Here is a 25,052-nt window from a genome sequence, read left to right as displayed (position 1 = left end):
ATTTAAAACTAGATAGGCTAAAGTGATCCTGTATTGACAGAGAACTGGAATGGACAATCAAACAGGTCTTTTTTCCATCTAACTCCTATCAATCAAAAGCCCATCCATAGGATGTGAACAGAATTTGGTCCAATAAAAGATATTTCCTCACCTACCTCATCTCCCTCTAAAGCAAGACTATAGACAAGGAGACAATGAATAGCTGGATAATGGAAGCTATTTAGGCCCTGATCCTGAAAACACCTAAGCACATGCTTAACCTTATTCACGTGAGTTATTCCATTAATGGGGACCAGCTTCTTATGTCCTGATCCAATAGTCCTAGCTCCCATTTAAGTGCATCGAATTTTTCCTGTAGGATATGGCCCCTACCATATCAATAAACATGTCCATGTTGATCTGCCTCTCCTACTGTTCTGTTTAACGCTCTGAGGTGTGGTAAGAGGATGCAGCCATCTTTTTTATGACCATCACACAACATATTAAATATCCTCCTTAACAGAGAGATTCTCCCTCAGCCTGTCTTCACCACCACCACTGAAATATAAAACGCAACTAAGAACCACTCATGCATTCTTGCTCTCCCTCCCCTTGATCTTTAATATTCCTCATCTCCATCCCTGCAATCACATTACATGACTCATCTCCTCAACCTGATAACACTGGACTCGCTGTTCTCAGCTTGGATGTTCCATGTTACACGCAGGTTTCTACAGTGACATTCCCTTTTCACTTGCACTCAGGAATATCAAAACCTTCAGCACATAGAGTGGCCTGGATGCATGGTACATTACTTTGCATTTGTGCTTGATTAAGTTTAATTGCTGCACTAAAAATATTAAAATTTTAGAAACGTAATTCCTAAATAGGTATCAGTAGGCAGTTCCAAAGTAAATTCAATGATCATTACGGAAGACACTTGTCTCCACCAGTGAACAATATTAATTTTTTATTAATTGCTTGGAACAGTAACAATCTTAGCATTCAATGTGTTATGCGTATAAAAAGCACATGGGATCTTTTCAGGGGAGAAGGCAATATGCCGTGTTTATTGAAAACAACATGGTTAGCATATGCATTCAATCACACACACAGTTACCAGGCTGTTGTACCTCAAGTCAATCTAAATGCCAGTTAGATTGGGCACAAGTGAGGAGCTGGGTTCTGTCTGTCACAACCCAATGCTCTGAGGCTTTGCAGGATTGAACCCAGAATTTCATGGCAAAACACCCCATCTTTATAGCTGTAAATTCCCATTTGAGTTCATGCATTTTGTAATGTCATCCTGTAATCATTAGTCCTTAAATGGTGTTAATCTTGGGGTTGTCTGCTGTTACAGGATGACATTGAAAAATGCATCATCTCAAATGAGAATTTACAGCTATAAAGATGGGATGTTTTGCCATTAAATTCTGGGTTCAGTCCTCCAAAGCCTCGGAGCATCGGATCGCGACCAACAAAACCCAACTCCTCACTTGTGCCCAATCTAACTGGCCATTAGATTGACAGCCTGGTAACTATTAAGACCATCTGCAGGACATTTGCGTGTGCATGCATATGCTAGCTGTTATATTTTAAGTAAACGCGGCATATTGCCTTCTCCCTGAAGAGATCCCGTGTGCTTTTTATAAACATAACAAATGCATTCATTATATCAGTACTATGATTTATAAATATGCATACTGATTCTCCAGTGTATATGGTTTATAATATAACTTTCACAAAAATTGATCGTAGGATTTGGGTATGGATGCAATGGTGCTCCGAGTAGCCTTTTCAATAATTTTGCATTCTAGTAGAAAAAAAATCATGATCAACAAAAATATTTAATTAAACCTCAAAGAAATATAGTCAAAATTAAAAAACAAAAATAGATGAAAAATGTTCAAAAAATGGTCAAAATATTCACAGAACAATTTAAAATCACCTGCTTTTTGTGGTAGAAGTCAATTCTCCATACTGATTTTTGTTCACATGTGTTTTCTTGGGAAGGGCATGAGAGGAATCGAGATAAACTGACATTTCAGTGCTCACTGAAAAACTAACACGGAAGCAATCACAGTGCCCACCTCCCATAGGAGGTAATTAGCTAGACAATTAGCTGCATAACATAGCAATAATCCTCAAATAATTTAAAGATTAGAAAAAAGTGGCCAAGAAAGAATGCTTTGCACTACCAAGTGGGAAGATATGGATTTTAATTCAGGTCTTTCACTGACACAACAGGGGCTGGAGGTGATCACCGGGGGCTATCTACACAACTCATGCTGGTCAGGCGGCAGCAACACTAAGTTAGCCAGGAAAAGAGCAGTCAGAGAAACATAAGGCACACACACAAAAAGTGTATGATATAACTTGAACCCCAGACATGTTTGAGGACCCTTCAGATGAAAGGTGCTCCATAAATACAAAGCATTTTGTGAAGGTGCAGTGTATCATCACTGTTTTAAACATTGGTAAACTGGGGAGAAGTGGTCCAGTGGTTGGGGGTTAGCTTGGGACTTGGATTCAATTCCCCATCTCTGCCACAAGTTTCCTCTGTCTCGGTTCCTCATCTGCTAGAACTTCTCTACTCTCACAGGGTTGACGTGAGGAAGATTGTGAGGTATTTCAGATACCCTAATAATGGGGGTCATCGGAGTTAGACAGAGGCACAGAAAGATTTTATAAAGATATTGGTTTGCCCAGAGCCAATTTTCAAGAACAAGAGGGTGCACAGTTTTGGTGGGTGGGAACAGAGTAGAGAAACAGCTGGACAGTGTTTATATGAGGAGAGAGAATCCTGTATCAGGTTAAAAAATTAAAGGGACGCTGTCAGATTAAAAAAAATTAAAAATCCCTTATCTATACTTACTAATAGCATCTCAGATTAGTACACCTGGGAAAACAGTGAAAAGGGTTATTTATTTTTGCACTTCAGTCAGCTTGGACAGTAAATACAAATTAATTCAACTTCAATTTTTGATTCTCATGTCCTAGAACAATGTGGGAGAACCCAAAACAACCTGGTTTTATTTATATTAAAAACCAAACAATTATTAATTTCTTCTCTATATTAAATTGCACTAAGAAACATACCAGACTGAAGTATGGATTCAGACGCTAGACAGTGCTCTTTAAAAAGAGATGCACAAAAAAAGGCCATCTTTTTTCATAGCAGAACAATTAGAGGTCAGGGCACTAGGAAGACTATACACAAACAGAAGTTACAGTAGAACCTTAAAGTTATAAAACACCAAAGTTATGAACTGACCAGTCAACCACACACCTCATTTTGGAACCAGAAGTACACAAGCAGGCAGCAGCAGAGACAAAAACATAAAAATAAAAAGCAAATACCATACGTACTGTGTTAAATGTAAACTAAAAAAAAAATAAAGAGAAAGTTTAAAAAAGATTTGACAATATAAGGAAACTGTTTCTGTGCTTGTTTCATTTAAATTAAGATGGATAAAAGCAGCATTTTTCTTCAGCATAGTAAAGTTTAAAAGTTGTATTAAGTCAATGTTCAGTTGTAAACTTTTGAAAGAACAACCATACCATTTTGTTCAGAGTTCTGAACATTTCATAGTTTGAACAACCTCCATTCCCGAGGTTTTCATAACTCTGAGGTTCTACTGTACTTGCCATCTAATCTAGTTCTGGTCAAGGGAAAACGTTACTTTAACATTATCTAGATTATAAATTAAGTTCAAAGTTTCAAGTACTTTTCCTTTGAATCACAGCAGCTTTGTTTTTAAGTTCTCTCTCCCCCCCGAAGTTGCTGGGTTAAAAAACAAAAACAAAAAACTACCCAAAACAGAAAGGAGAAACTAACTATATACAATAGAAAGAAATTAACTAAACCTACCCAAATAATATAACTGGGGGGAAAAGTCCCCCCCCCAATTCTTTCAATTGTAGATTTTAAGGCTATGACTACACTAGAGACCTTACAGTGGCATAGCTGTACCACTGCAGCTGTGCCACTGTAAGGTCTCCTGGGTAGCTGTTTTATGTTGATGGAAAAGAGCTCTCCCGTCAGCTTAAACAAACCACCCCCAATGAGCGGCGGTAGCTATGTCGGCAGGAGAGTGTGTCTCCCACCAACATAGCGCTGTCCACGCTGGAGCTTCTGTTGATGACACTTATGTTGGTCAGGGGGTATTTTTTTCTATACCCCTGACCGACAAAAGGGCTAGTGTAGACATAGCGTAAGTGTTGCTCATACCAACAGTAAAGTACTGAATGCTCACACTGAAGTTTTAAGTTAAAAAGTCCCTTTTATAAGACCTTTATTAGATACTTACTGGTTACATTTAGGCAAAACAAGGAAGTTATTTCCACCCAGCCCCACTATAAAAGTCTCTCCAATTCTTATGATTTAGGTTTTTATCTAGATTTTAAAGGAGCAGATGCACAGGGCCTAAGGTTGCCAACCCTCCTGGATTTTTCTGGAGTCTGCAGGAATTAAAAGATTAATCTTTAATTAAAGATGGTCAAGTGGTGAAACCTCCAGGAATACATCCAACCAAAATTGGCAACCGTAGCACGGGGACTGTACTTTACTGGTCATTTTGCAGTAGCACCTACAGGCCCCCCATACAAATTTTAAACAGATTCCTTGTTATCACCTAAAAATACCCCGTTCACCTCCCATAGCAGGACAACTCTATAAACCTCAATGAAGACTTCGTAGAGCACTCTGCAAAATTTGCATCCACAGTTTCACCACACTTCCCAGTGGGTGAACTCTGCATCATCATCATGAGTTAGGCGGCACTCCATCAGATGCCAACAAACAAGTGAAAAATGGAATGTGAACTAATGACAGATTACAGATATTAAAACGTACACAATAAGCACACTTAAAAACGAAACACTGATCTCATGGTGATCTCTTTAAAATGCAACATATCAATAGCACAAATAACTCATCTGATTGATTTATTCATCACTTCCACTCATCTGTGATGGGTGTTTGATAAGCTTACTACTATGTGGCAGAAGAAACAGTGCTTTCTGCACAAAGAGCAGTATCAGACTTACAGAACCAAGTCCATCACTGCTCTAACTTCACTGACTTCCCCAGAGTTACATCAGGGATGGACTTGGCTTGGGAACTTGTGAATCAAACCATTAGTTATACTGGCTAATAGAGGACTGTCAAGGTTCCTTCCCCACTCTGAACTCTAGGGTACAGATGTGGGGACCTGCATGAAAATCTCCTAAGATTACTTTTACCAGCTTAGGTTAAAACTTCCCCAAGGTACAAACTATTATACCTTCTGCCCTTTATCGCTGCCACCACCAACGTCTAACGGGGATTTTTATTAGGAAAGAGCCGTTTGGAAATGTCTTTCCCCCCAAAATCCTCATCAAAACCTTGCACCCCTCTTCCTGGGGAAGGTTTGGTAAAAATCCTCACAATTTGCATAGGTGACCACAGACCCAAACCCTTGGATCTTAAGAACAATGAAAAAGCATTCAGTTTCTTAAAAGAAGAATTTTAATAGAAGAAAAAGTAAAAAGAATCACCTCTGTAAAATCAGGATGGTAAATACCTTACAGAGTAATTAGATTCAAAACAGAGAATCCCTCTAGGCAAAACCTTAAGTTACAAAAAAGACACAAAAACAGGAACATCCATTCCATTCAGCACATCTTATTTTCTCAGCCATTTAAAGAAATCATAATCTAACGCATATCTAGCTAGATTACTTACTAAGTTCTAAGACTCCATTCCTGTTCTGTCCCCGGCAAAAGCATCACCCAGACAGACCCAGACCCTTTGTTTTCTCCCCCCCCTCCAGCTTTGAAAGTATCTTGTCTCCTCATTGGTCATGTGCCAGCGAGCACCTAGCATCCTCGCTTCTTAACCCTTTACAGGTAAAAGGGTTTTTCCTCTGGCCAGGAGGGATTTTAAAGGTGTTTACCCTTCCCTTTATATTTATGACACGCCCCTCAAATCACAGATAGGGTGGAATGCTGGCTGGGATTTCTTCCTGGAGCTCTAGGAAAAAACAGAGTTAATAAAACACATGCACCTCTAAATATACTACCAAGTATATAAAGACTAACAATATTTTCCACATCAAGGATGATTTTAACCAGTTGATTCTGGGAGACTTTGACGGGAGAGTGCATCAGCCACTTTCTTAGAAGCTTCTGAGATGTGCTGGATGTCGAAATCAAAATCTTGGAGAGCTAAACTCCACCGAATACTTTTTTTGTTATTTCTCATGGCGGTATGAAGCCACTGTAGCATAGCATGGTTGGTTTGCAGGTGGAAATGCTGTCCCAAAACATATGGGCATAGCTTTTCCACAGCGTAGACAATGTCATAACATTCTTTTTCACTGACTGACCAGTTGCTTTCCCTCTCAGACAGCTTCTTGCTGAGAAACACTACCGGGTGGAATTCTTGATCCGGTACTTCCCGAATTAAAACTGCTCCCACACCACACTGGGACGCATCGGTGGTTAGTAGGAACGGTTTTTCAAAGTCTGGGGCACTTAGTACAGGGTCAGACACAAGTGTTGCTTTAAGCTGGTTAAAGGCCTTCTGACACTCTTTGGTCCACTGAACGGCATTTGGCTGTTTCTTTTTGGTTAGGTCTGTCAGTGGGGCGGCGATTTGGCTGTATTGCAGTACAAATCGCCTGTAATAATAGGCCAAGCCTAAGAAGGATTCAACCTGTTTTTTACCTTGGGACAGGCCACTTTTAGATATCAATCCCCTACAGGCCAAAGTGGATGCTAGTTCCTTGACCCACCTGGTGTCCAAGGTAAGTCACTCTGTTTAGGCCTATTTGACACTTCTTAGCCTTAACAGTTAGTCCTGCCTCCCTTATGCGCACAAAGACTTTTTGTAGATGTTCCAGGTGTTCTGTCCAGGAATCCGAAAATATGGCCACATCGTCAAGGTAGGCAACTGCATATTCTCCTAATCCTGCTAGGAGACCATCTACAAGTCTTTGGAAGGTACATTCCACAGCCCGAAAGGGAGTACATTAAATTCATACAGCCCGACGTGTGGTAAAGGCTGACCTTTCCTTGGCAGATTCATCTAGCGGTACCTGCCAGTACCCGTTGGTTAAGTCCAACGTAGAGATGAACTGGGCCCATCCCAGTTTCTCTAATAGTTCATCTGTGCGTGGCACTGGATAGTCGTCTGGGCGAGTTACAGCATTTAGCTTACGGTAGTCCACGCAAAAACGTATCTCCCCATCTGATTTGGGAACTAGAACCACTGGAGATGCCCATGCACTGCCAGAGAGGCAGATTACACCCATCTGTAACATATCCTGGATCTCCTGTTCTATAGCAGTTTTAGTCTGAGGAGACACCCAGTAAGGTTGGACTTTAATTGGGTGAGCATTACCTGTGTCAATAGAGTGGTATGCCCGTTCAGTCAGTCCTGGGGTGGCCGAGAACGTCGGCACGTAGCTAGTGCACAGCTCCTGGATCTGCTGTCGCTGCACAGGCCCAAGGGTCATGGAGAGGTTCACCTCCTCCACGCCACCATCACTTTTCCCTTCGTAGTAGACACCTTCAGGCCACTCAGCGTCATCTCCTCCCTGGGCTGTAAACTGACAAACTTTTAGTTCTCTGGAATAAAAGGGCTTTAGAGAATTAATATGGTATACCTTAGGCTTTCGGTTGGAGGTGGGGAATGCTACGAGATACTTAACAGCTCCCTGGTGCTCCTGGACCGTGAATGGCCTTTCCCACAACGCTTCCATTTTATGAACCTGGAGAGCCTTTAAGACCATGACCTGGTCTCCTACTTTGAAGGAACGTTCTCTGGCATGTTTTTCATACCAGGCTTTTTGGTCTTTTTGAGCATGGTAGGTTTTCTTTAGCAAGGGCTAGAGAGGTTCGGAGGGTGTTTTGTAGGTTGGTTACAAAGTCCAGAATGTTAGCTCCTGGAGAAGGTGTAAAGCCCTCCATTTGCTGCTTCACCAACTGTAACGGCCCCTTAACCTCACGGCCATATACATGTTCAAATGGTGAAAACCCTAAACTGGGATGTGGTACAGCTCTGTAGGCAAAGAGCAACTGCTGCAACACTAGGTCCCAATCATTGGAGTGCTCATTTATCAATTTACGTATCATGGTCCCCAAAGTTCCATTAAACTTCTCCACCATGCTATTTGTTTGATGATTGTAAGGAGTGGCAACCAAGTGATTTACCCCATGAGCTTCCCAAAGGCTTTCCATAGTTCCTGCCAGAAAATTAGTTCCTGCATCTGTGAGGATGTTGGAGGGCCAACCTACCCTGGAAAAAATGTCTGCTAGTGCCTGGCACACACTTTTAGCCCTGGTGTTGCTTAGAGCTACTGCTTCCGGATATTGGGTGGCAAAATCCATGAAAGTCAGTATGTACTGCTTTCCTCTGGGTGTCTTCTTCAGAAAAGGACCCAGAATATCCACAGCTACTCGCTGAAATGGAACTTCAATGATGGGGAGTGGCTGGAGAGGGGCTTTGATCTGGTCTTGGGGTTTTCCCACTTTTTGGCATCTCTCACAAGACTGGACATAAGTAGAAACATCCTTGCCCATTCCCTCCCAGTGGAATGACCTCCCCAATCGGTCTTTGGTCCTGTTCACCCCAGCATGGCCACTAGGATGATCGTGGGCTAAGCTCAAGAGCTTGACCTGGTACTTAGTTGAAACTACCAACTGTCTCTGAGGATGCTAGTCTTCCTGGTGTCCACCAGAAAAAGTTTCCTTGTATAAAAGTCCTCTTTCTACAACAAACCTGGATCGATTAGAAGAGCTGAGAGGTGGTGGGTTGCTCCGTGCCACCGTCCAAGCTCTCTGGAGGCTTCCATCTATTTCCTGTTCGGTCTGGAGCTGTTCCTTTGATGCTGGAGAATCAGTTCCTCATTGGATTGTGGATCTGGGCTTGGTCCCTCTGGAAGCGATGTAGGGGATGGGGCTGTTTCCGTTGACTGTGAACCGCTCTCCGCTGGTGCACTATGTTGGGGTTCAGGCTCTGGCTGAGCCTCTTGTGTAGGATTATTGGCTGCTGCCGGTTCAGGTTCGGTGGGGCCTTCTGGGGTTGGGGTTGCAAGTACTGGATTCAGTGCTGGCAATTGGTCTGGTGCTGGTTGTTCCGCCGGTTCCGGTTCTGGGACTGGCTCTGTCTGGGTCTCTGGGACTGGATCCACTACTGCTGATGCAGAAATTGGCCTGGGGTCTGGGTCCATCACCTCTGACCGGGTCCTGGTAGAAGTTTCCGGAACAGAGCTGGGCGTGTCGGCTTGTTTCGCCTGGCTGCAGGTGACCATTCCCACCCTCTTGGCTAGCTTCACATGATGGCCAAGTCTTCCCCCAACAACATGGGGATGGGATAATCATCACTGACCGCAAAAGTCCACGTCCCTGACCAGCCCTTGTACTGGAGAGGCTTGGCTATAGGCAAATTGAAAGAGTTGGACTTGAAGGGTTGAATCATCACATGGATCTCTGGGCTGATTAAATTGGGGTACATTAAGGAAACATGGATAGCTGACACTTGTGCTCCGGTGTCCCTCCATATGGTGACCTTCTTCCCACCCACACTCACAGTTTCCCTCCGCTCCAAGGGTATCTGGGAGATATTTGGGCATGAGGACCTCTGGTGTGATTCCAGTGCAATGAACTGTAATCTGTTGGGGTTCCTGGGGCAGTTCGCCTTTACATGCCCCGGCTCGTTATATTTAAAACATCGTCCAGCTGTTGGGTCACTGTGGCAAGGTGGGTTGCTAGAGAACAGTGTGGCGGGATGATAAGGTGTCTGGAGGGTTTCTTGGGGGGTAGTTGGGGCCTTGGGCAGCCCCCAGTAGTAGGGGGTGGTCCAAGTGTGTCCCTTCTGGTATCCGCTCCAACTGCGACCAGTTTTTTTCTTTTCTGCCACCTCCACTCATTTGGCTCCAATCTCCCCCGCCTTGATTACAGTTTTGGGCTTCCCATCTAGGATGCATCTTTCTATTTCCTCAGGAATACCCTCTAAGAACTGCTCCATTTGCGTTAGGAAGGACAAACCTTCTGGAGATTTAACACTTGCTCCTGATATCCAGGCATCCCAATGTTTCACAATGTGGTAGGCATGTCGGGTAAATGACATGTCTGGTTTCCACCTTAGGGCTCTGAATCACCAATGGGAATGCTCGGGTGTTAGCCCCATTCGGACTCTCACCTTGGTTTTAAATAGTTCATACTTGTTCATGTGTTCCTTAGGCATTTCAGCCGCCACCTCAGCTAAGGGTCCATTGAGCTGCGGCCTCAGCTCTACAATGTATTGGTCTGTAGAGATGCTGTACCCAAGGCAGGCCCTTTTGAAGTTTTCTAAGAAGGCCTTGGTATCATCGCCTGCCTTGTAGGTGGGGAACTTTCTGGAATGGGAAGTGGTACCTGGAGAAGGATTGCTAGGGTTTGTTGGTATATTCTGCTGAGCCTTTGCCTTCTCCATCTCCAGTGCATGCTTCCTCTCTTTTTCCTTCTCCTCCATTTCTTTGGCCCTTGTCTCCATTTCCCTCCTGTGGGCAGCCTCCCTTTCTTTTTCCCTTGCCTCCATTTCTTTCTGTATGAGTTCTATCTGTCTTTCTTATTCCTTTTGTTTTTCCTCAGCCTCAAATCTGGCTAATTCCAGCTTTTGTTGAACCGTGGAGTCTGTCATCCTAACCTCTCTGTTTTTAACTAACTTCACACCCGGGAGTTAGAAAGAAAACCAAAACGAAAAAAACTTGGCTTGTAAAATTTTGCTGTGATGCCTGGATACCTATGTTTTCTGATAGTGACTGTCAGCCTACAGAGAAATCCTAAAAAAAACCCCACACACCTTTGTCTCCAGGCAAATAGGCAGAAAACCCCTCTAGTTGCTCTTAAGTAAAAAGAACTTCAGGTCTGTGAAGACTGGTGAATTTCCTTGCAGGAGGTTAACTACCCTGCCTTTAGGTAGAGAAAACTCCAGCTCACAAAACACAATTCCCTTTTGTCTCTGCTCTGGCCCCAAAGCAGAGAAAAAACTAACTGCTTTCAGCCAAAACTCTGCTTTTCAGCAGCCCAAAGGAAAAGAAAATTCCTTTTCAAATCTGTGCTTTTGGTTCAAAAAAATCTCAAATTGATCTCAAAATAATTTCAAATTAATCCCACCGCTCTGCCACCATGTCAAGGTTCCTTCCCCACTCTTAACTCTAGGGTACAGATGTGGGGACCTGCATGAAAACTTCCTAAGCTTACTTTTACCAGCTTAGGTTAAAACTTCCCCAAGGTACAAACTATTTTACCTTTTGCCCTTGGACCTTATCGCTGCCACCACCAAATGTCTAACCGGGTTTTTTATTAGGAAAGAGCCGTTTGGAAACGTCTTTCCCCCCAAAATCCTCATCAAAACCTTGCACCCCCCTTCCTGGGGAAGGTTTGATAAAAATCCTCACAATTTGCATAAGTGTCCACAGACCCAAACCGTTGGATCTTAAGAACAAGGAAAAAGCATTCGGTTTCTTAAAAGAAGAATTTTAATAGAAGAAAATGTAAAAAGAATCACCTCTGTAAAATCAGGATGGTAAATACCTTATAGGGTAATTAGATTCGAAACATAGAGAATCCCTCTAGGCAAAACCTTAAGTTACAAAAAAGACACAAAAACAGGAATATCCCTTCCATTCAGCGCATCTTATTTTCTCAGCCATTTAAAGAAATCATAATCTAACGCATATCTAGCTAGATTACTTACTAAGTTCTAAGACTCCATTCCTGTTCTGTCCCCGGCAAAAGCATCACCCAGACAGACCCAGATCCCCCCCAGATTTGTTTTCCTCCCCCCTGCCCCCAGCTTTGAAAATATCTTGTCTTCTCATTGGTCATTTTGGTCAGGTGCCAGCGAGGTTATCCTAGCTTCTTAACCCTTTACAAGTGAAAGGGTTTTTCCTCAGGCCAGGAGGAATTTTAAAAGGTGTTTACCCTTCCCTTTATATATATGACAAGGACACAGAATTTGTAAGTTGGCAGACCATTCAGGGAGAGTGCAGGATGATCTCTGTTATTTCAGCTCTGCTGCCCAGCCTCATTGGAATTCCATAATACATAGTCCCCGGGCTGACATATACGAAAGTGCTCTGCCCAACTTTATACAAGCCAACAAAGAAGGGATTCAGCAAATAGGCACCAGCATTCAGAGGGAATATTTGCCCACCGTGAGTGTGGCCAGAAAGGATCAAATTTATGTCTGGGCGATCTTGGAGAGCCCATTTTGCAGCCAGTGGCTGATGAGCCAGAAGTACTATTGCATGATCAGCACCGCAGTCAACTAGGGCTTTTTTTAAATCCATGCCATGCCCAGAATAGCGCATAACCTGAGCTTCAATATCATCAACCCCAGCCAGACAGAACCAATCATTGCTGCTCCTTGGAGAAGAGATCTTCACATTCTCATTGTGGAGTGGATGAATGTTAAATGACTTCAGTAATTCAAACCAGCTGTTGACATCAGAAGTATAATACTCATGGTTTCCAGTGACAAAGTAAGTTCCCAATGGGGAATTAAGCTCACTAAGAGGTTCAACAGCAGGTCGGATGGCCATCACTTCAGAATCTGACAGATCACCTACAATCACAGTGATATCGGGTTTTAAAGCTTTGACCATCTGCACAACCATTGCAAGTTTAGTCTTCCCTACAGTGGGTCCCAGGTGGATATCTGATAGCAACACCACCTTCAGGCCATCCATGGACAAAGGCAGTTTGTGAACAGGAATCACCACTGAGGTCACTGCAGGAGGCTGGGAGGCATTCAACAACCCAACAACAGTCAGAGCAACTGTCACCATAACAACCAAAACAGGTTTCATCACAGTTTTACTACTCTTATTGATACCACTTGTCTTAGCAGCTCTGCTGACCAAGAGTTTATAAACTTGCTCTACAGAGCCCAGAGTGAAGAGAAAGAAAATAAGGATTATATAGGCTCCTAGACATGTGTAAGAAGCTAAGGAAAAGAAATAGGGCTCTTCTGCAACAAGAAACAGCAATGTAAAAAAGCTTGAGTGTGCCAAAGCTAGAAACGTTAGCACAGCTATTTTCCATGGTATGAAACAATAGGAATAAGCAGCTGAAAGTCTGTAGAATGTGGTCACTATACATCTCCAGATGTAAAGAGAACCTATGAGCATTAGCGCATTAACAAACAGTGCCATCTGTAATCTCCGCAGCCACCTCTGTGTACCGAACTCAAGTTGCTCTGCCAGGAAGGTCCGGGATATCATCATGGAGAAGAAGACAACTCCAGCAGCCACCGCAGCCTTTGCTTCCAGCGGCAATTGCTTGAAGGAGATCATCTCTACCGACTGACAGTCCCTGCACCTTCCTGTTCTATACGAGTTTCCAGTAGGTTAGAATGTGGTTGTGAAGGGACTTCTTGGTCAACTCGGCCTGCAACCAGGAACCAACATCAGCTTTTTGATATTAAGACATAATTGTCTTCCCTTCCCAGTCTAGAAACCAGAGAGATATTATTTGGCATCCACCACCCAGGACACCAAGGCTGGTGGAGAGACCACTATCACTATCAAGGATAGCTATAAAAGGTTTATTAACTTAGAATAAAAAGGATCTAGAACTCTGACAACCCGGTCCTGATCTCTATAGTATCTCATCCTCACTTTGATAAGTTATTCACAGGTTTTTGTGCTACTAAACCAGTAATAAGAATTCTCCTCACAATTTTGGGATATTGTCTTACAAATTATACAGTGATGATTGCTTTCCAATAACCAATAAAATATTACCAGACCCTGCTTACTCCATCCAAGAAACACAGCGATCGTTAATTAACACTTTGCACTAACTACCTAATCTCCATTTCAATACAACACCATTCCATGAGAGTAGGTGTCACTGGTACATAATGTTGCGGTCTCAAGAGCTTTAAAAAAAAAAAAAATCACTGACCCATGATGGTGACTACATTCACCTCAGAATAATGACATAACCATCAATCATCCAGTTCCAGCCTTCAGCCATTCAGGATCACTGGAGCACAAACACAGAGCATGCAAATCACTTCCCACAGCTCATCCCTTACTTCTGCTCTTCAGATGAGCCATAGCGGGGAAAAAATGAGACATGCACAAAAATCCCTATAAGACAGCCTGATAAGTTGTTAGGAAAATTTGCCAGCCCAGGCCAAAAAATATACAGCCCTGCATTTCACAAGATGATAGTTTACTCATTTATGGTGAGCAGAATTTTGAAAGCTAGTTTAAAAGGAACATTATATATTTAGTATGGTCAGCAGTCCCTTCCACACCTGCATATTCTAGGCTAGGATTTATGGAGACTCTGTAGCAACCTGGGTTTTGGTCTGGGAGCTGAAGAACTATTGAGACCTAGACCATCCTTGTCTATACCTTGCAGCCTCAATAAATAAACCCCATTTATATGCATTCTGATGATATTCTGTCTCTTCCCCCCCCCCTTTTTATTTTTAAACCAAGAGGCCACGACCGTGATTTTTTTAAAGTTTTAAACTAGTGTTTGCTTTTTCAAAATAATTAAAAAGACCACATACTGTGTTACAAGCTGCTGTCAGTTTAAACCAAAACTCCCCATTCTTTAGAATATGTATACAACATTAGAACAGATGACTATTTAAAAAATAGTAAGAGTTTACTTCAAATGCATAAACCCAGAAGAAATGCTGCATTAGAACTCCCACAGTACTCTTCACTCAGGCCTTAAGCTTAAGTATTGCAACTCATATAGGCCATTAGCAAGATTGTGTAACACTGGATGCAATCTGATGCAAATCAATACAGAAAGAGCAAGTAGCATGATAAAGCACGTTAAAAATGGCAGAGAAAAGACAGATACCCTTCCCCGTTCTCAACCCATGCTAGTAAATTAATAATTTTCTACCTGGTATGTTGTCAGAGCTCTGACACCATCAGACAAGTGCAAAACAGCACAAAAACAAATTCAAGACAGACAATTAAAGATCTAGTCATCTAATGTATAACTTGTCACGATAGATTCTGAATAATAAAAGCTAAAATGTGCCTAGCAAAAGGCAGGGGACTTTTTTAATAACAATTCATGGCTTTCTGGATATCCTGGATTTTCTCTCTATTATGGATGAGAGTTCAGAAAGCAGTGAGCAAAGCTAAGGCCTTGTCTACACTGGCAAGTTGCTGCGCAGTAAAGCAGCTTTCTGCAGTGTAACTCCTGAGGTGTACACGCTGCCAAGTCACTATGTGTGCAGAAGTTCCTCAGTTGCAGCGTTGAAAGAAAAAAAAACAAACAAACAAAAAAAAACCCCACAACCCACCCACAAACACCCACCTTGACGAGAGTTGTAAGCCTTAAAGCTCAGAAGCTCCTGCAGTGTATTAGCAGCGTAAACACATTACAGTGCACAAAGCAATCAATTGGCCTCTGGAAGTGTTGTGGCTGCTCTGCTCATTGTTTTGAATTCTGCTGGAGACCTGCACCCCTCCCGAGCTGGGGAGGGTAGCGGGGACTGATATCAAGGTTTCCCCCACCCCCTGCCTTAGGGTTGCTTGCTTCCTGCGGCATGCTGCTGACACTCTGTCCCCCAAAACATACTGTCTCTCCCCCCTCTGTACACCTGTATATACACACACACACACACACACACACACACACACACACACACGCGCGCGCGCGCTCCCTGTCACACTGTGCCCCCCCGCCCCACCTTCAGTTGAAAAGCAGCTGATAATATAGTAGGATGCCCATGGAACAACGGGATTGGGAAACCTGCATCATGTGATGCTGTGCCTGCCCCATGAGGCATTGCAAACCCTTCCCAAAGCACCCTGCGGCCAGTTGCACAGTGGAATAGCTACTACAATGCACTGCTCTCTTTGCCATTGCAAGAGCTGCTAATGTGGATGCACTCCACCATCACAAGGAGCACAATGTGGATTCACAATAGCGGTTTAATTCCAGCACTTTCATAAAAGTGGTATAACTTGTTGCGCAGAAAGTTGCCAGTGTAGGCATACCCTAAGTGCATCACTAAAGAAGGTACCACAAAATCTGTTTGCTGTAAGAGAAAAAATTGCAAACACTGCCTCAAAAAAGGTCAGCATCAAAGCTTCATAACCAGGCAAGGAGAAAGTGGGTAGGATTCTACTAAGAAAGGTAACAGTGTTTAGGGACATGTCTTCACGAGCAACATTAAAGCCGTGCCGCAGCAGCACTTTAACATGGCTGTGTAGCCGCAACACCGGCGCTGGGAGAGAGCTCTCCCAGTGCTGTTTAAAAAAAAATGAAAAACAAAAAAAACCCAAGCAAACAAGAAAAAAAAAAACCACCCCCACAAGGGGGGCAGCTCCCAGTGCTGAGGTACGGGCTACACTACCACTTTACAGCGCGGAAATTTGCAGCGCTCACCGAGGTGTTTTCTCACACCCCTGAGCGAGAAAGATGCAGCGCTATAAAGTGGCAGTGTAGACAAGGCCGTAGCAACCCGCATCTGTCCTGTCCACCAACCAAGCTGAATAAAGGAGCAGTAGGCTCCAGCAATCTCCTGAGGCATCATATCCCTACTGCACTTGGGTGGAGAGTTAGACAGCACCTTGCACATTAGCACAGCCTGAGGAGTGGGGAGAGACAGACACACCTGTTCTGGGAAAACACAGACTTGGTTGCCCCTAGAGACTACCCTGCTCCACACGCTTTGCACCCAGCCCACCAGACAGAGACTGGAATCGGGGCTCAGAGGAAAGTACGAGTGCCTGCCCTGCGGCCAACTCATGCACCCCACCTCGTGCAGTCAGCCCCGAGGACGAGCTTGTGGGGAGCCAGACAACTGTACCTAGGCCGCAACTCAGCCCCCCCCATGTTTGCAACGTGTGTGAATAAAAAGAAATGGGAGGAAATAGGACCCCAAATTCGCCTCCAGGTGGTGCTTCCCCGGGCTCCCCAGCCGCGTCTCGACACACGATCTCCCTGCACAGTCACAGGCGGCCTCAGCGCCCGCAGGGATCCCTCCACCCGCCCCAGCGCAAGGGGCCGCCGCAGGGCGTGCCCGCTTCCGCAGGAGCCGAGCCAGGGACGGCAGCCCCAGCAAGGCAGCTCTCCGCGCTCACTCCCCGGTGAAACACTTACAGCTCCGCCGAGCGCCGCGGGAAGCAGCGCTACCAGCGCGGCCGCGGGGGCCAGAAGGCGAAGCATGGCCGGCGCGAGCCGCAGGAGAGGCCGGCCCCGGTGACCCGCCCCCTCCCAGCCGCGTCTCGTGACGCCTTGGAGTCAGCTGATGGCGGGAGAGCAGCCGCGCCGCGCCCTCGGGACGGGAGTCCAAAGCCCCCGACAGCCACCCTCGCACACGGCCCAGGGGGAACAGCAGCGACCTATGGCGGGCAGAGTGCAGGCGGGAGGAGCAAACAGAACCACGCTTGAAAGAAAAGGCCTCGTTTCCTTCCCCTACCATAAAACCTATTACCAAAGCCAGCTGCTCTCCGGCCCAGATGCAAACCAAAGCAAACTAAGCTACCATGCCAAACATTGGCATTTTCATGATGGTATTTTCACACACCGCGACACGAAACCCCCATGCACGCCCACCCCCCGCCGAAAGGCACCGCCCACGACCGGGATGCCGCCCGCACGCACGCCCGCTCCCGTGCCTCACCCGCACGCACCCCGCAGGGACAGCTCCCACACAACCCGCTCCGCTTGGCTCACAGCTCCCGCCGCTCGCCACAGCTCTCACGCCTCCCTGGGGACGCACTTGGCCTGCCTTTTGCTCGCTCCGGGAAACCCGGGACGCGCGCCCCGGAGCCCTCGCCCTGACCCGTCTCCCGCTTCGCAAGGCCCCGGGGGAGGCAGCATGGGAGACCAGCCCCGAGGCGACCAGCACCCACCTTCCCACTTACTGGCCCCGAGCCGAGGCAGGGACTGCTCCGGGCCCGCAGGCAGCCTTCCCGGCCAGAAGGGCAGCAGCTGCCTCTCTCCCCTCACTTTTCAAGGGCCAGCTGCCAAGGAGGCATGCTGGCAAAGGGCTTCCCGAAACCAGCCACCCCAAAGGACCGGGCTGCGCCGCACGCCAAGGCTTCTGGCTTTCCTTTCTCCCAGCCTGCGGCGGCGGAGCTGAAGCGGCAGGCAGGGGGCTCGAGGGCAGAGCGGCCTTGGGGCGCCGGCCGCCGCTTCGCCCAGCCGCCTGGTGCCAAGGGGGCAAGAGCTGCGGCCGGTAAGAAAAACCAAGACGCCACCGGGACGGGCGCCCAAAGGCCTCACCCTGGGCTGCGGCGGGCGAGCTGGCTACGGCCTGGGAGACCTTTCTTTTGCGCAAGCCAGCGAGGACGAGGCGGCAAAAGCCTGGGCCGGAGGCAGACCTGCAGCCGGGCAGCGCGGCGAGGGCCGGCAAAAGCCTACAGCACCCAGTATTCCCAGGAGGTCTCCCATCCAAGTACTAACCAGGCCCGACCCTGCTTAGCTTCCGAGATCAGACGAGATCGGGCGTGTTCAGGGTGGTATGGCCGTAGACGCTGCAGCTTGCCGCTTTGCCTGCCTTTAAGCGAGCCCACAGACACCGCCCCGCCTCCTCCACGGGACCCATTCCCTCCCCCCAGCCCGGGCCCGCGACGCCTCAACGCAACACCGCACTCGCACCCCACCCTCCACACCCCAAGGCTCACGCCCCGCAACACCATACGCAGCCCCCCACCCCTGCCCCGCACGCACCGCGACCAAGCCTCCTGCCCACCCCCTACAAATACGCCCCCCGCTCCTCCCTCGCCACGCACTCCCTCTTCACATGGCACCCTCAAGTAACTACACACACACACACTACCACCCAAAACCCACAGGGGAAAGGCACCGCCCACGAACGGGATGCCGCCCGCACGCACGCCCGCTCCCGTGACTCACCCGCACGCACCCCGCAGGGACAGCTCCCACACAACCCGCTCCGCTTGGCTCACAGCTCCCGCCGCTCGCCACAGCTCTCACGCCTCCCTGGGGACGCACTTGGCCTGCCTTTTGCTCGCTCCGGGAAACCCGGGACGCGCGCCCCGGAGCCCTCGCCCTGACCCGTCTCCCGCTTCGCAAGGCCCCGGGGGAGGCAGCATGGGAGACCAGCCCCGAGGCGACCAGCACCCACCTTCCCACTTACTGGCCCCGAGCCGAGGCAGGGACTGCTCCGGGCCCGCAGGCAGCCTTCCCGGCCAGAAGGGCAGCAGCTGCCTCTCTCCCCTCACTTTTCAAGGGCCAGCTGCCAAGGAGGCATGCTGGCAAAGGGCTTCCCGAAACCAGCCACCCCAAAGGACCGGGCTGCGCCGCACGCCAAGGCTTCTGGCTTTCCTTTCTCCCAGCCTGCGGCGGCGGAGCTGAAGCGGCAGGCAGGGGGCTCGAGGGCAGAGCGGCCTTGGGGCGCCGGCCGCCGCTTCGCCCAGCCGCCTGGTGCCAAGGGGGCAAGAGCTGCGGCCGGTAAGAAAAACCAAGACGCCACCGGGACGGGCGCCCAAAGGCCTCGCCCTGGGCTGCGGCGGGCGAGCTGGCTACGGCCTGGGAGACCTTTCTTTTGCGCAAGCCAGCGAGGACGAGGCGGCAAAAGCCTGGGCCGGAGGCAGACCTGCAGCCGGGCAGCGCGGCGAGGGCCGGCAAAAGCCTACAGCACCCAGTATTCCCAGGAGGTCTCCCGTCCAAGTACTAACCAGGCCCGACCCTGCTTAGCTTCCGAGATCAGACGAGATCGGGCGTGTTCAGGGTGGTATGGCCGTAGACGCTGCAGCTTGCCGCTTTGCCCGCCTTTAAGCGAGCCCACAGACACCGCCCCGCCTCCTCCACGGGACCCATTCCCTCCCCCCAGCCCGGGCCCGCGACGCCTCAACGCAACACCGCACTCGCACCCCACCCTCCACACCCCAAGGCTCACGCCCCGCAACACCATACGCAGCCCCCCACCCCTGCCCCGCACGCACCGCGACCAAGCCTCCTGCCCACCCCCTACAAATACGCCCCCCGCTCCTCCCTCGCCACGCACTCCCTCTTCACATGGCACCCTCAAGTAACTACACACACACACACTACCACCCAAAACCCACAGGGGAAAGGCACCGCCCACGAACGGGATGCCGCCCGCACGCACGCCCGCTCCCGTGACTCACCCGCACGCACCCCGCAGGGACAGCTCCCACACAACCCGCTCCGCTTGGCTCACAGCTCCCGCCGCTCGCCACAGCTCTCACGCCTCCCTGGGGACGCACTTGGCCTGCCTTTTGCTCGCTCCGGGAAACCCGGGACGCGCGCCCCGGAGCCCTCGCCCTGACCCGTCTCCCGCTTCGCAAGGCCCCGGGGGAGGCAGCATGGGAGACCAGCCCCGAGGCGACCAGCACCCACCTTCCCACTTACTGGCCCCGAGCCGAGGCAGGGACTGCTCCGGGCCCGCAGGCAGCCTTCCCGGCCAGAAGGGCAGCAGCTGCCTCTCTCCCCTCACTTTTCAAGGGCCAGCTGCCAAGGAGGCATGCTGGCAAAGGGCTTCCCGAAACCAGCCACCCCAAAGGCCCGGGCTGCGCCGCACGCCAAGGCTTCTGGCTTTCCTTTCTCCCAGCCTGCGGCGGCGGAGCTGAAGCGGCAGGCAGGGGGCTCGAGGGCAGAGCGGCCTTGGGGCGCCGGCCGCCGCTTCGCCCAGCCGCCTGGTGCCAAGGGGGCAAGAGCTGCGGCCGGTAAGAAAAACCAAGACGCCACCGGGACGGGCGCCCAAAGGCCTCGCCCTGGGCTGCGGCGGGCGAGCTGGCTACGGCCTGGGAGACCTTTCTTTTGCGCAAGCCAGCGAGGACGAGGCGGCAAAAGCCTGGGCCGGAGGCAGACCTGCAGCCGGGCAGCGCGGCGAGGGCCGGCAAAAGCCTACAGCACCCAGTATTCCCAGGAGGTCTCCCGTCCAAGTACTAACCAGGCCCGACCCTGCTTAGTTTCCGAGATCAGACGAGATCGGGCGTGTTCAGGGTGGTATGGCCGTAGACGCTGCAGCTTGCCGCTTTGCCCGCCTTTAAGCGAGCCCACAGACACCGCCCCGCCTCCTCCACGGGACCCATTCCCTCCCCCCAGCCCGGGCCCGCGACGCCTCAACGCAACACCGCACTCGCACCCCACCCTCCACACCCCAAGGCTCACGCCCCGCAACACCATACGCAGCCCCCCACCCCTGCCCCGCACGCACCGCGACCAAGCCTCCTGCCCACCCCCTACAAATACGCCCCCCGCTCCTCCCTCGCCACGCACTCCCTCTTCACATGGCACCCTCAAGTAACTACACACACACACACTACCACCCAAAACCCACAGGGGAAAGGCACCGCCCACGAACGGGATGCCGCCCGCACGCACGCCCGCTCCCGTGACTCACCCGCACGCACCCCGCAGGGACAGCTCCCACACAACCCGCTCCGCTTGGCTCACAGCTCCCGCCGCTCGCCACAGCTCTCACGCCTCCCTGGGGACGCACTTGGCCTGCCTTTTGCTCGCTCCGGGAAACCCGGGACGCGCGCCCCGGAGCCCTCGCCCTGACCCGTCTCCCGCTTCGCAAGGCCCCGGGGGAGGCAGCATGGGAGACCAGCCCCGAGGCGACCAGCACCCACCTTCCCACTTACTGGCCCCGAGCCGAGGCAGGGACTGCTCCGGGCCCGCAGGCAGCCTTCCCGGCCAGAAGGGCAGCAGCTGCCTCTCTCCCCTCACTTTTCAAGGGCCAGCTGCCAAGGAGGCATGCTGGCAAAGGGCTTCCCGAAACCAGCCACCCCAAAGGCCCGGGCTGCGCCGCACGCCAAGGCTTCTGGCTTTCCTTTCTCCCAGCCTGCGGCGGCGGAGCTGAAGCGGCAGGCAGGGGGCTCGAGGGCAGAGCGGCCTTGGGGCGCCGGCCGCCGCTTCGCCCAGCCGCCTGGTGCCAAGGGGGCAAGAGCTGCGGCCGGTAAGAAAAACCAAGACGCCACCGGGACGGGCGCCCAAAGGCCTCGCCCTGGGCTGCGGCGGGCGAGCTGGCTACGGCCTGGGAGACCTTTCTTTTGCGCAAGCCAGCGAGGACGAGGCGGCAAAAGCCTGGGCCGGAGGCAGACCTGCAGCCGGGCAGCGCGGCGAGGGCCGGCAAAAGCCTACAGCACCCAGTATTCCCAGGAGGTCTCCCATCCAAGTACTAACCAGGCCCGACCCTGCTTAGCTTCCGAGATCAGACGAGATCGGGCGTGTTCAGGGTGGTATGGCCGTAGACGCTGCAGCTGGCCGCTTTGCCTGCCTTTAAGCGAGCCCACAGACACCGCCCCGCCTCCTCCACGGGACCCATTCCCTCCCCCCAGCCCGGGCCCGCGACGCCTCAACGCAACACCGCACTCGCACCCCACCCTCCACACCCCAAGGCTCACGCCCCGCAACACCATACGCAGCCCCCCACCCCTGCCCCGCACGCACCGCGACCAAGCCTCCTGCCCACCCCCTACAAATACGCCCCCCGCTCCTCCCTCGCCACGCACTCCCTCTTCACATGGCACCCTCAAGTAACTACACACACACACACTACCACCCAAAACCCACAGGGGAAAGGCACCGCCCACGAACGGGATGCCGCCCGCACGCACGCCCGCTCCCGTGCCTCACCCGCACGCACCCCGCAGGGACAGCTCCCACACAACCCGCTCCGCTTGGCTCACAGCTCCCGCCGCTCGCCACAGCTCTCACGCCTCCCTGGGGACGCACTTGGCCTGCCTTTTGCTCGCTCCGGGAAACCCGGGACGCGCGCCCCGGAGCCCTCGCCCTGACCCGTCTCCCGCTTCGCAAGGCCCCGGGGGAGGCAGCATGGGAGACCAGCCCCGAGGCGACCAGCACCCACCTTCCCACTTACTGGCCCCGAGCCGAGGCAGGGACTGCTCCGGGCCCGCAGGCAGCCTTCCCGGCCAGAAGGGCAGCAGCTGCCTCTCTCCCCTCACTTTTCAAGGGCCAGCTGCCAAGGAGGCATGCTGGCAAAGGGCTTCCCGAAACCAGCCACCCCAAAGGACCGGGCTGCGCCGCACGCCAAGGCTTCTGGCTTTCCTTTCTCCCAGCCTGCGGCGGCGGAGCTGAAGCGGCAGGCAGGGGGCTCGAGGGCAGAGCGGCCTTGGGGCGCCGGCCGCCGCTTCGCCCAGCCGCCTGGTGCCAAGGGGGCAAGAGCTGCGGCCGGTAAGAAAAACCAAGACGCCACCGGGACGGGCGCCCAAAGGCCTCGCCCTGGGCTGCGGCGGGCGAGCTGGCTACGGCCTGGGAGACCTTTCTTTTGCGCAAGCCAGCGAGGACGAGGCGGCAAAAGCCTGGGCCGGAGGCAGACCTGCAGCCGGGCAGCGCGGCGAGGGCCGGCAAAAGCCTACAGCACCCAGTATTCCCAGGAGGTCTCCCATCCAAGTACTAACCAGGCCCGACCCTGCTTAGCTTCCGAGATCAGACGAGATCGGGCGTGTTCAGGGTGGTATGGCCGTAGACGCTGCAGCTGGCCGCTTTGCCTGCCTTTAAGCGAGCCCACAGACACCGCCCCGCCTCCTCCACGGGACCCATTCCCTCCCCCCAGCCCGGGCCCGCGACGCCTCAACGCAACACCGCACTCGCACCCCACCCTCCACACCCCAAGGCTCACGCCCCGCAACACCATACGCAGCCCCCCACCCCTGCCCCGCACGCACCGCGACCAAGCCTCCTGCCCACCCCCTACAAATACGCCCCCCGCTCCTCCCTCGCCACGCACTCCCTCTTCACATGGCACCCTCAAGTAACTACACACACACACACTACCACCCAAAACCCACAGGGGAAAGGCACCGCCCACGAACGGGATGCCGCCCGCACGCACGCCCGCTCCCGTGCCTCACCCGCACGCACCCCGCAGGGACAGCTCCCACACAACCCGCTCCGCTTGGCTCACAGCTCCCGCCGCTCGCCACAGCTCTCACGCCTCCCTGGGGACGCACTTGGCCTGCCTTTTGCTCGCTCCGGGAAACCCGGGACGCGCGCCCCGGAGCCCTCGCCCTGACCCGTCTCCCGCTTCGCAAGGCCCCGGGGGAGGCAGCATGGGAGACCAGCCCCGAGGCGACCAGCACCCACCTTCCCACTTACTGGCCCCGAGCCGAGGCAGGGACTGCTCCGGGCCCGCAGGCAGCCTTCCCGGCCAGAAGGGCAGCAGCTGCCTCTCTCCCCTCACTTTTCAAGGGCCAGCTGCCAAGGAGGCATGCTGGCAAAGGGCTTCCCGAAACCAGCCACCCCAAAGGCCCGGGCTGCGCCGCACGCCAAGGCTTCTGGCTTTCCTTTCTCCCAGCCTGCGGCGGCGGAGCTGAAGCGGCAGGCAGGGGGCTCGAGGGCAGACCGGCCTTGGGGCGCCGGCCGCCGCTTCGCCCAGCCGCCTGGTGCCAAGGGGGCAAGAGCTGCGGCCGGTAAGAAAACCAAGACGCCACCGGGACGGGCGCCCAAAGGCCTCGCCCTGGGCTGCGGCGGGCGAGCTGGCTACGGCCTGGGAGACCTTTCTTTTGCGCAAGCCAGCGAGGACGAGGCGGCAAAAGCCTGGGCCGGAGGCAGACCTGCAGCCGGGCAGCGCGGCGAGGGCCGGCAAAAGCCTACAGCACCCAGTATTCCCAGGAGGTCTCCCATCCAAGTACTAACCAGGCCCGACCCTGCTTAGCTTCCGAGATCAGACGAGATCGGGCGTGTTCAGGGTGGTATGGCCGTAGACGCTGCAGCTGGCCGCTTTGCCTGCCTTTAAGCGAGCCCACAGACACCGCCCCGCCTCCTCCACGGGACCCATTCCCTCCCCCCAGCCCGGGCCCGCGACGCCTCAACGCAACACCGCACTCGCACCCCACCCTCCACACCCCAAGGCTCACGCCCCGCAACACCATACGCAGCCCCCCACCCCTGCCCCGCACGCACCGCGACCAAGCCTCCTGCCCACCCCCTACAAATACGCCCCCCGCTCCTCCCTCGCCACGCACTCCCTCTTCACATGGCACCCTCAAGTAACTACACACACACACACTACCACCCAAAACCCACAGGGGAAAGGCACCGCCCACGAACGGGATGCCGCCCGCACGCACGCCCGCTCCCGGGCCTCACCC

The 25,052-nt window shown here is 51.8% G+C and overlaps 2 protein-coding genes and 6 non-coding genes across 15 annotated transcripts in view; all 8 read right to left on the bottom strand.

The window, feature by feature from the left end:
- The window catches only part of GLB1 (galactosidase beta 1), a 78,664-nt gene extending 61,391 nt beyond the window's left edge, over positions 1–17,273 (bottom strand). Inside the window, exon 1 of one of the 6 annotated variants that reach the window (XR_006279241.1) lies at positions 17,101–17,248. Coding sequence is in view for 2 of the 6 variants with exons in the window: in XM_038389875.2 (XP_038245803.1) it covers positions 17,101–17,166 (66 nt within the window). In the remaining 4 variants the exon portion in view is untranslated. Of the gene's footprint in view, positions 1–13,182; positions 13,313–15,306; positions 15,421–17,100 lie in introns of those variants that run through there. The other 5 variants (XM_038389875.2, XM_043508856.1, XM_043508853.1 and 2 more) reach the window with 5 other exon arrangements.
- On the bottom strand, positions 11,971–18,012 carry TMPPE (transmembrane protein with metallophosphoesterase domain). Of its 3 annotated transcripts, none has more exons than XM_043508859.1 (2): positions 17,856–18,012; positions 11,971–13,398 (listed from the first exon to the last, which is right to left on the bottom strand). In XM_043508859.1, the coding sequence occupies exon 2, from the start codon at positions 13,302–13,304 to the stop codon at positions 11,985–11,987; it is 1,320 nt and encodes a 439-aa protein (XP_043364794.1). In that variant the 5' UTR covers positions 13,305–13,398; positions 17,856–18,012; the 3' UTR covers positions 11,971–11,984. The 3 variants fall into 3 exon arrangements, with proteins under 3 accessions (XP_043364794.1, XP_043364793.1, XP_038245806.1); XM_043508858.1 differs by having other exon boundaries at positions 17,868–18,012; XM_038389878.2 differs by lacking the exon at positions 17,856–18,012 and adding an exon at positions 15,307–15,436.
- Positions 18,013–18,359: 347 nt separating this feature from the next.
- LOC119852384 lies at positions 18,360–18,478 on the bottom strand. The gene has a single exon (XR_005291639.1). It is a non-coding gene; the product is annotated as a 5S ribosomal RNA (ribosomal RNA).
- A 1,119-nt stretch (positions 18,479–19,597) lies between these two features.
- On the bottom strand, positions 19,598–19,716 carry LOC119852395. The gene has a single exon (XR_005291646.1). It is a non-coding gene; the product is annotated as a 5S ribosomal RNA (ribosomal RNA).
- Positions 19,717–20,835: 1,119 nt separating this feature from the next.
- On the bottom strand, positions 20,836–20,954 carry LOC119852336. The gene has a single exon (XR_005291605.1). It is a non-coding gene; the product is annotated as a 5S ribosomal RNA (ribosomal RNA).
- A 1,119-nt stretch (positions 20,955–22,073) lies between these two features.
- On the bottom strand, positions 22,074–22,192 carry LOC119852373. The gene has a single exon (XR_005291636.1). It is a non-coding gene; the product is annotated as a 5S ribosomal RNA (ribosomal RNA).
- Positions 22,193–23,311: 1,119 nt separating this feature from the next.
- Positions 23,312–23,430, bottom strand: LOC119852362. The gene has a single exon (XR_005291630.1). It is a non-coding gene; the product is annotated as a 5S ribosomal RNA (ribosomal RNA).
- Positions 23,431–24,548: 1,118 nt separating this feature from the next.
- LOC119852330 lies at positions 24,549–24,667 on the bottom strand. The gene has a single exon (XR_005291600.1). It is a non-coding gene; the product is annotated as a 5S ribosomal RNA (ribosomal RNA).
- Between the last annotated feature and the right edge of the window lie 385 nt (positions 24,668–25,052).

This window comes from Dermochelys coriacea, chromosome 2 (genome assembly GCF_009764565.3).
Source record: "Dermochelys coriacea isolate rDerCor1 chromosome 2, rDerCor1.pri.v4, whole genome shotgun sequence".
NCBI lineage: Eukaryota > Metazoa > Chordata > Testudines > Dermochelyidae > Dermochelys > Dermochelys coriacea.
The sequence above is the reverse complement of the archived record's forward strand: the minus strand, read 5'-3'. Positions and strand labels throughout refer to the sequence as shown.

Excerpts from the sequence above, each read along its gene's own strand:
- TMPPE (XM_043508859.1), bottom strand. The coding sequence starts at position 13,304 with ATGATCTCCTTCAAGCAATTGCCGCTGGAAGCAAAGGCTGCGGTGGCT.